Source organism: Guillardia theta (genome assembly GCF_000315625.1).
Source record: "Guillardia theta CCMP2712 unplaced genomic scaffold GUITHscaffold_15, whole genome shotgun sequence".
Lineage (NCBI taxonomy): Eukaryota > Cryptophyceae > Pyrenomonadales > Geminigeraceae > Guillardia > Guillardia theta.
This window is the reverse complement of record NW_005434659.1, coordinates 982,710-991,911: the sequence shown is the minus strand read 5'-3', so window position 1 is coordinate 991,911 and position 9,202 is coordinate 982,710. Positions and strand designations below refer to the sequence as shown.

At 54.1% G+C, this 9,202-nt stretch overlaps 3 protein-coding genes across 3 annotated transcripts; 2 read left to right on the top strand and 1 right to left on the bottom strand.

Annotated features, from left to right (window-relative positions):
• Nucleotides 1–564: 564 nt before the first annotated feature.
• GUITHDRAFT_104176 (hypothetical protein) lies at nucleotides 565–1,771 on the top strand (the record flags this gene model as incomplete). Its single annotated transcript, XM_005837291.1, has 6 exons — nucleotides 565–570; nucleotides 698–772; nucleotides 819–860; nucleotides 1,021–1,146; nucleotides 1,245–1,400; nucleotides 1,571–1,771. The coding sequence occupies 6 exons, from the start codon at nucleotides 565–567 to the stop codon at nucleotides 1,769–1,771; spliced, it is 606 nt and encodes a 201-aa protein (XP_005837348.1).
• Nucleotides 1,772–2,100: 329 nt separating this feature from the next.
• On the bottom strand, nucleotides 2,101–5,031 carry GUITHDRAFT_104175 (hypothetical protein; the record flags this gene model as incomplete). The annotated part of the gene is made up of 17 exons (XM_005837290.1): nucleotides 2,101–2,163; nucleotides 2,210–2,242; nucleotides 2,290–2,473; nucleotides 2,523–2,556; nucleotides 2,606–2,676; nucleotides 2,728–2,795; nucleotides 2,839–2,856; nucleotides 2,908–2,961; nucleotides 3,081–3,159; nucleotides 3,206–3,280; nucleotides 3,664–3,782; nucleotides 3,835–3,927; nucleotides 4,453–4,482; nucleotides 4,530–4,622; nucleotides 4,680–4,721; nucleotides 4,771–4,795; nucleotides 4,970–5,031. 17 exons carry the CDS (start codon nucleotides 5,029–5,031, stop codon nucleotides 2,101–2,103), a joined length of 1,143 nt encoding a protein of 380 aa, XP_005837347.1.
• A 45-nt stretch (nucleotides 5,032–5,076) lies between these two features.
• Nucleotides 5,077–8,884, top strand: GUITHDRAFT_104174 (hypothetical protein; the record flags this gene model as incomplete). The annotated part of the gene is made up of 20 exons (XM_005837289.1): nucleotides 5,077–5,815; nucleotides 6,058–6,092; nucleotides 6,139–6,202; nucleotides 6,343–6,389; nucleotides 6,434–6,506; nucleotides 6,547–6,606; nucleotides 6,663–6,710; nucleotides 6,756–6,829; nucleotides 6,871–7,065; nucleotides 7,112–7,201; nucleotides 7,243–7,343; nucleotides 7,392–7,493; nucleotides 7,554–7,611; nucleotides 7,658–7,717; nucleotides 7,898–7,954; nucleotides 8,018–8,074; nucleotides 8,126–8,225; nucleotides 8,386–8,510; nucleotides 8,685–8,762; nucleotides 8,855–8,884. The coding sequence occupies 20 exons, from the start codon at nucleotides 5,077–5,079 to the stop codon at nucleotides 8,882–8,884; spliced, it is 2,193 nt and encodes a 730-aa protein (XP_005837346.1).
• Between the last annotated feature and the right edge of the window lie 318 nt (nucleotides 8,885–9,202).

Here is a 9,202-nt window from a genome sequence, read left to right as displayed (position 1 = left end):
CCTCCTCCTCCTCTTCCTACTCCTCCTCTTCCTACTCCTCCTCCTCCTACTACTACTACTACTACTTCTCCTCCTCCTCCTCTTCCTACTCCTCCTCCTCTTCCTACTCCTACTCCTACTCCTATTCATTTCGCTCGACCTCCTCCTCCTACTCCTTCTCTCACACCAGCACCACCCTCTTCCCCCTTTTCCTCATCTGTATACTGCTTCTACTACTTCTTCTCCTGCTCTTCCTTGTCCGTCTTGACTTTTCCTCGTTTCTCCTTTCCTCTCTGATCTCTTCTTAGCTCCAACCTCTTCTTTCCCGTAGGGTTCGTGGTCGCGGAACGAGTGCTCTACCTCCCTTCCATCGGCTACTGCCTCATGCTCGCGATGACTCTCTTCCAACGGGCCCCGACGCTTTCAAGTGACGAGGAGAAGCTGCAGCAGCAGGGGAAAGGAAGAAAGCTCTATGCCAGTTACTTCTTCTTCCTCCTCCTCCTCCTCCTTTACTTCCTCCGCACTTGGTGGAGGAACCAGGACTGGCAGGACGCGATTTCACTGTGGTCCGCAGGAGTTCGTGTGATGCCTGTGCGTGAGCGAGAGAGGGAGGGAGGGAGGGAGGGAGGGAGGGAGGGAGGGAGGGAGGGAGGTTGTCAGGGGAGAAGAGAACAAGAGAAAGCAGGAGATAGGAGACGATTGATCACTGAGAGGGCAGCAGGAGAATCCGAAGCACCTGTATGGCCTTGGCTTTGCCCTCGCTCAAGCCGAACAGCACCAGCATGCCGTCAAGGTCGAGCGAGTGAGGAGGTGGTGGATGCTGATGGCTGGTAGAGTAGGCGCTGAAGGCGGCGGTTCGAATCCGACCAGACTACGCGGAGGTGAGGGGGCAAGAGGGACAGGGCGAGACACGGCTAGGCAGGCCAGGCAGGAGGCAAATAGTATTCAGGGCTGCAGGGATAAGGAAGGGGTGGAGGAGAGATGGGAGATGAGATGGGAGAAGAGATCGGAGAAGAAACAGGAGAGTCACCCTGTGAGCAGGCCTACTACAGCTTGGGCGCAAGTTTCTACCAGTGGAGCGAGCAGGAGGAGGGCAAGGAGAAGAAACAACATCTCTTGCTTGCGGAGAGATCTTTCAAGATTGTTCTCAGACTCAATCCCAACCATGTACTCGCTCCCGGCTCCAACCTTTTGCCTCTCTCTCTGCTCCTCCTAGTCCTTCAGCTTCTCTCCTCGTCTCTCGGTCTGACTTTCGCTCGCGCCAGGTCGCTGCCTCCTACAACCTCGGCACCACCCTTCATCGCATGGGCAAGTTTTCGCTCTCCGTCGACTCTCTCCTGCTGGCTGCCAGCTTAGATCCCTCGCACGAGGACGCTTATTTCAACATGGGAGCCTCGCTCTGGCAGATGGGCCGCATGATGGTGACTTTCGCCCTCATGCTCCTGCTGCTGCTCCCCTCGTTCCTCCTCCCCGTCAGTAGCCATCACCTTTTCTGACTTCCCGTCCTCCATCAACCACCACCACCTGCGTCTTCCACTGGCTCTTTCCCGTCAACTCCCCTGCTCTCTCCCTGACTCTCGTCTCGTCCCAGGATGCATCCTCGGCATATCGTCAGACACTCCAGCTGAATCCGGTCAAGGCAGACGCTTACTACAGCGACGGCCTCTGTCTGGGTGCGATGGGGCACCCTGAACAAGCCCAGCAGCGCTTCTCTGCTGCCCTCAAGCTCGACCCCCAGCACGTCGACGCTCTGTTCAACCTTGGGATCTCCCATGCGCAAATGAGGAGGTGAGATGAGCCCAGCAGCAGCAGCAGACGTAGAAGAACAAGAAAAAGAAGAAGAAAAAGAAGAAGGAAAAGAAGAAGGAAAAGAAGATGATTCGCACTGATTGGAAACAGGGAGGAGACGAGAAAATGACAAGGACGGCAGGTATGGAGAAGCGCTGTCGCTATTTCAGAAGACAATGCAGTTGAATCCTCAACATCCTTCAGCTGAGAAGAACGCGCAAACATGTCAGAAACTTTTGCAGTGACGCCTCTGCTGCTTGTACAATATGCAAATAGCCAAACATGTAGATGAAAAACAAAACTTCCTTATTCTGCTTCCTGTTCTTCCTCTGGCTACTTTTGTGCTTTGCTCTCCCATTCTTTCGCCATTTCTTCATCAGCCGGTACTCCTTCGCCCTGATATCAAACTTTGTGAGAAACGTTTGGAGCTTCGAACCAAGACCTTGCGGTACATGGCGGCGAGCTGAAGCATGGCCTGCTCGACTTTTACATCAGTAGGAAGCACGGGAGGAGCAAGTCAACCAGCTTCTGCCCCTTCCCTGCTGCCTCCTTGTACCACCTCATCGCTTCCTCTGCGTTCTTGTCTGTCCCGAGTCCTGGACGAGAATAAGGAGAGGAAGCCAAAGGCAACAGCTCGCCTGTGTGATAGCAGTATCCAACATTGAATTTCGCCATGTCAAAATCCTTCTGAGCCGCTTGTAGTGACCTGCAGTCACAAACAGTGAACAGGGAGGAGGTAGAGCAAGAGAAACAACCATCTGAAGCCTTCAGACTCATTCTTCACCTCATCTACAAACCTCTATCATCTCATCATCATCCTTTTCTCGACATCTCACACCAGCACTGAGAAGAAGAGTTCCCAAATTACACATGCTCTCCACCAATCCTTGTTCTGCGGCTCTTGTATACCTGCAAGGCCAAGACACGATCAAAGGCAGGAAAGCATAGCAGCAAGTCTACCACAACACTGCTTCCTTCAAGTTCTTTTCTACTCCTTCACCGTTGGCAAATTGAACGCCCACGTTGTACTAAAACTCGTCACATGCTTGCTTTCAAAACGTGAAACTTCACCTGTGCAGAAGCCTTTCCCTGATTGCCGATGTCAGATGTTGCAAGAACGCAAGAACAAGCAAGGGATACCTGTTTCGCGGCTTTGAGCATCCATTCGTGAGACTTCTTTGCGTCTCTCTTAAGCTGAGAGGGCCCAGCTATGAGTACTCGCAAGTTTCTCCTCCTCGTCATCCTCTTCCTCCTCTTCCTCCCTCTTTCCTTTAAAAACACAAGCATCGCGCCCTTCCTCCGCACATCCTCACCTTCATCCCCCCAAAGTTATACGCAGCAGCAAGAGCGTACTGAGCATCTGCAAGGCCAGCGACTGCTGACTTTCTGATACTAGAGGGAAGGAAGGTGAGACTAGAACGAAGCTCTTCTCTCTCACAGCTCGTATCCCTTGGACGGGCTCGCCGATATCCCCCTTCCCTCCGCTATCAGAACACCCAGATTGTACGTTGCTCTGCAAGAAATCATCATCATCATCATCCTCACCATCACCATCATCTTCTTCTTCTTCTTCTTCTTCTTCTTTTCTTCTTCTTCTTCTTCTTCTTCTTCTTCACCATCTTCATCTTCTTCATCATCATCATCACCTCCATCATCACCATCATCATCATCATCACCATCACCATCACCATCACCATCACCATCACCATCACCTCCATCATCATCATCATCACCTCCATCACCATCATCACCACCACCACAACCATCATCCTACTATCACCATCAGCATCATCAGCACCATCATCACCATCCTAGTTGACCTCGTCCTCAACGGAAGCAGAATCGTCTTCCTCCTCCGCTCCCTTGTCATCATCACCATTCATCTTTCGCACTCACAGCCAGTTTCCCTTGTCCGATGCCTTACGGAAGAGCTCGGCAGCTGCTGCCTCGTCCTTCTTTCCCAGCTTCCCTTCCAACCACAAGATACCAAGGATGGCGCTCGCATCGCCCAGGCCCTGCCAGGAGCACATGAGCTGATGCTGAGCGGGGGGTCAGCATCAAACCGACCGCTGCCGACGCTTCCTCAAGGTATGGCTTTGCCGCTATGGGATCCGCCTTCATGTTTCCTCGCCCCTCCAATGCCCACAATCCCATAGCAAGCTGTCGTGTCTCAGCAACAAAGACCGAGGGTACAAGAGCAGGAGAATGAGAAGGAGATAGAGCAGGAGCAGGAGATAGAGCAGGAGCAGGAGATAGAGCAGGAGAAGGAGATAGTGCAGGAGCAGGAGATAGTGCAGCAGCAGGAGATAGAGCAGGAGAAGGAGATAGTGCAGGAGCAGGAGATAGAGCAGGAGAAGGAGATAGAGCAGGAGCAGGAGATAGAGCAGGAGCAGGAGATAGTGCAGGAGCAGGAGATAGAGCAGGAGCAGGAGATAGTGCAGGAGCAGGAGATAGTGCAGCAGCAGGAGATAGAGCAGGAGAAGGAGATAGAGCAGGAGCAGGAGATAGAGCAGGAGAAGGAGATAGAGCAGGAGCAGGAGATAGTGCAGGAGCACGAGATAGAGCAGGAGCAGGAGATAGAGCAGGAGCAGGAGATAGAGCAGGAGAAGGAGATAGAGCAGGAGCAGGAGATAGAGCAGGAGCAGGAGATAGAGCAGGAGAAGGAGATAGAGCAGGAGCAGGCACCTTCGACTCAGCATTTCCTTTCGCAGCAGACTGAGCCCTCCGGTCAAGCTGAGAAGGGGAGGAGGCACGCGAATCACCTTCTTAAACCATTCAGCTGCTGTCACGTCGCACTTTTCCACGTCTCGTCCCATCGCGTAGCACATCCCCAGCAGGACCATGGCCTTGTCGTCCTGCCCCAAACGTCAGGGCAGCAGCTCTAACTTATCCTGTCATGCCTCCTTGTCGACCGCTGCCTTCTTGACCTGATCGAAAGCGCCAAACTGTGACAGCTGAAGAGGAAACGCTCGTGAAAACTGCCAGACCTCAACTCAAGGTCACCTTCTTCGACAGCCTGTTGCTCAGCCTTGCCCGCAAACATTCAGTACGACAGAAGAAACATAACCATAGGCAAGATGATGAGAGGAGGTTCAGCAGGAGTAGAGCAGGAGAGCAGGAGAGCAGGAGAGCAGGAGAGCAGGAGAGCAGGAGAGCAGGAGAGTGGTTTCGGCAGCAGGGAGAGGAACAGGTTTGTCCTCACCAGCTCGTGCTCCCGTACGACAACCCTCGCCGCTGCATCCCTCGAGCAAATATTCGCAGCATTGCGACCTCGACCCCGATAACCCTCATACATCCCGCAACCTGTTTATGCCGGCATGGAAGGGTGACGACGGGGAGGAGGAGCAGGAGGAGCAGGAGCAGGAGCAGGAGGGATCCAGTGATCGCAACTCTCTGACGAGCCCTGTCACTCCTCTCACTCCAAGTCACCAGCATGGAGAGTGGGAGGATGCAGGGGAAGCGATCACGCCGTCAGAGGACAGGGACGGATTCGGGATGTACAGGCATCCCGCTGTCGATATGGAAGGAGGAAGGATGCAGGCAGCCATCACATCTTTCCTCATCCTCTCCGTGTACTACCGAACTCTCTCTCCTTCCATCTCGGGAGGAGACTCAGGGGAGGTCATGGCGGCGGCATGCAGTGGAGGTCCTGCGCACCCTCCGGGGTATCCGCTGTTTGTGTTGCTAGCTCGAGGAGCCATGAGCTTGTTCGCCTCACTAGGAGAGAACAAGGCGTACCGAGTGAACCTCATGTGCGCCATGCTGACAGCAGCAGGGGTTTACCATCTCCATAGAGCAGCGCGAGTCATGACAGGGAGCGACTCCTCTGCTACGTTGGCGTCTGCCATGTACGGACTATCGCCTCTCATCTGGAACAACGCGCTACAGGCAGAAGTGTTTGCCCTCAACAACTTCTTCGTGTGTCTGCTCACCAACCTGTTGGTTCGATACCTCGCGAGGGATCGACCGTCAGCCACTCGCGTTGCCTTCACCGGCGCTTTCGTTGTCGGCCTTGGCTTGACAAACCAGCACACCCTAGTGTTGTACTGTGCGATAATAGTCCCTTCCGTCTTGTTTTCTGGCTGGCGACAACTTCTGCTCCCCTCCAGCATCCTCAAGTGTACAGCGCTGCTCCTCCTCGGCCTGACCCCCTACAGTCACATGTGGTGGTTGGAAGGCTGCCCTATCCCTTGGGCTGAGAAAGAGGGACACAGCTTGGGAGGTTTGTGTCTTGTCGTTTCAAGTTTCTTGATCTTGACAAGTCGTCTTGTGATGGAATTATGAGTGCAGTCAAGTTTTGTCCTCAATTCGAGCATGTACCCCAGGTAAGGAAGGGTTGCTCTGGTTTGATCATCTAACCTTGATTGCTAGTATTCCTGGGGAGATCGGAGGTCTTTTCAGGGGTTTTTGAATCATTTTTTGAGGAAGGATTACGGTGAGAGATAAGAGAAGTCTTCTACGTTGCTCTCCACAGAGCCTCTCCTCTGCTCTCCTTGCAGCATATCACATCCCTTTCCTGCCCTTCTTTCCAGCTTGTCTCCCTTTCCTTCTTCCATCGTCTCATCTTCCTCGCAGGCACTTTCGTGCTCGCAGCGGGAGGAACAGAAGTCCACGGGAAGCCAGTAAGTCCGGCACCCAGCCATGCGAGCGTGTGAGACCTTTCAAGGTTTCTCTGCTGGAGGGGATCAGATTTTACCTCGAGGACATAGCTGGTCCTCGGCTGGACGAGAGGCGAAGAGGTAGAATGGTTTGCGAGATTTTAGCATGAGCGGTCGGCAGGTCACACCAAGACTTACGAGGGGCAATTGATGTACATCGGGATCCCTTTCGCTGTTGTTGGTTGTTGCCCGAAGTCTTGAACGAGCTCCAGAGTCACTCCCTTGCTCTATTTCCAGGACTCATCCTCTGCCTGTACGGGCGACCGCTCCAGAGAAACCTCGCAGGTCAGCTCGCATGCCAAGCCCTTCTGTACCATGACTTCCTCTCAGCTGGGCGAGTGCTGGTCATCTGCTATCTGTTCTACATCATCGTCTTTCACTCGCTGGCAAACCTCCCGATCAAGGTTCTTATCCTCGAGGCCCCCCGCAGCTGAGAGCCTGCTAGGTCCCTCTCTTCCTCGCCGTCCATGCTCGGTTCTGGCAGATGCCCAACTCCACTCTCTTCCTCTTCGTGGGCATCGGATTTGAGTTTCTCTCCCGGAGATTCGCAGACAAGGCTTTCGCACTTTCCGTCAGATGGGCGATCGTTTGTCTCTGTGTGTGGCTTCAGTTCGTGAAGAACTTTGACAAGCAGGATCAGGTGATGAATCTGTTGGCTGCCTGTCTCACTCTGACGCGCGTCATAGTCAGGGAACTATGCCGTCGAGTTTGTGACGAGGACCGCGATAGAGACGCTACCCCCCAACGCCATCCTGCTCTGCTCGGGAGACCTCCAGGTCTGTCGCTCCCTACCTAGTCGTCTCCTCACTTTCTCTAGTTCAACCCGGGACTCTACCTCACAGTCTGTGAGAACGTTCGGCCAGACGTCCGTTTCATGTCTCTCCAGCTCATGTCCTACAGGTGGTACGGCCTCAACAGGTAACAAGCTCTCTCCCTCTCTCTACCTGTTTGACCGCTGCGTCTCAGCTCAATCAAGTGGCCGGGCGTTGTCTTCCCCGGCAGAAGCCACTGGCCGGACAAGTACGGATACTCTCTGCAGAAGTTTTACGACGCAAACATCTGGGACCGGTAAGGCCCAGATGCAAGTTCAGCTAAAGTCCAGCTGCAACGAGTTGAACTTTGTGATAGTCCGATCCATTCGTACGGAGGGAATAGACCAGCTGAGAACCTCGAGAAGCTTCTCGAGGTCTCGAGAACGCGCTGGAGACTTCGAAACGTGACGGACTTGTCAGGATCCCAGCTTGAATGAAGACCAATTCTTTCATTTCACGTGGGGATTGACAGACAGGATGGTGAGAATGCTGGCAGAGAGAGAGAGAGAGAGACAGAGACAGAGACAGAGACAGAGACAGAGACAGAGAGGGAGAAAGAATGGCTGACGTGGAGAGCGAGAGCGAGAGCGAGAGCGAGAGCGAGAGCGAGAGCGAGAGCGAGAGGGTTAGAGTCTTGACCGTTTGACTTGCGGGGATCAGATTCCAACTCAAGTTGAGAAGATCAACATCCACCAGTATGCAAGATGCCATGCCAAGGTAAAGGCAGCGTCTGACTCTCTCGCTTGCTTCGTCGTGCCTGACACCCTGGTGCCCTTGCAGGCGTTCGCACCCATGGAGGAGTGGGAGAAAAACGGGTCACTTCCTGACTTGCTCAAGGTGAATAAAACAGGACAAGCGATGCATTGAGAGCCCTGACAATAAGGGCAGTACGGTGAAGACACGTGGGAGGATCAGGTGGTGAGGGAGTTCTATATCACCTACCATCGCTTCGGCCACCAGCTCATGGAATACTATCGAACTCTTCCCGGTACTTGCCCGGCACTTCCTCCCCCGCTCTCCCCGACCTCCTTCAAATCCTCTGATCAACCTCTTCTCTCCCTCCTCATCCATCCCCTTCGCCTCTCCCTCTTCTGATCTCTGCCCTTTCCGTCTACCTCTCCTCTGTTGCTCTTGCCGACGTCAACCAGGCGAGACGTGCGGAGGAGCATGTCCTGAAGGATGCGACTGCGACTACTCCATGGGAACGACGTTGGCGCTGGCGCGACATTCGTATCAGAAGCTGGGGGATGCATACAACAACTACACAGCATGGGTGAGAGAAGAAACACAAGGAGGAGAGGGGGGAAAGAGACTGGAGGGAGGGGAAGAGGAAGGAAGAAACTGTACAGGGAGGCAAGTGAAGAATGGAGGAAAGAAGGGGGAGGAAGAAAAGCTGAGAGGAGGGAGAGGGTTGGAGGGCAGCGATCACAGTCATTTCCTCGTCCAGGGTTTGGAAGTTCCCTTCAACTGGGATGGAGCTGTCCATCAGAACCTTGGAACCATCGATGAATACGAGGGGAACGCGGTAAGTGGGGAGGGGAGGGGAGAGGAGAGTAAGAGAGAGCAGAGCAGAGAGTTTGGGTGGGGGGAACGGGTGGATGTGGAACAAAACGGAAGGCGGAGGGAGAGGAAGGACCAGGAGGATGAAGATGCAAGCAGGTGGGGATGTTGTATAACTGGTGGAGATATCTTGACCACAAAAAGGACAGCGATATTCTGTCCAACGTGATCAGGTCTCTTCCTCCTCTCCCTCCTCCCTCCCTTCCTTCCTCCAGTCACCTCACTTGAGCATCTTCCGCTTTTTCCCCCTTCCCCTCCTCCCGTCCTCATCTTTTCCTCCTCGCTCCCTCCCCTCCTCTTCCCCTCCCCTCCCCTCCTCTCCCCTCCCCTCCTCTCCTCCTCCCCTCCCCTCCTCCTCCCCTCCTTCCCCTCCCTCCTCCTCCTCCTCCCTCCTCCTCCCTCCCT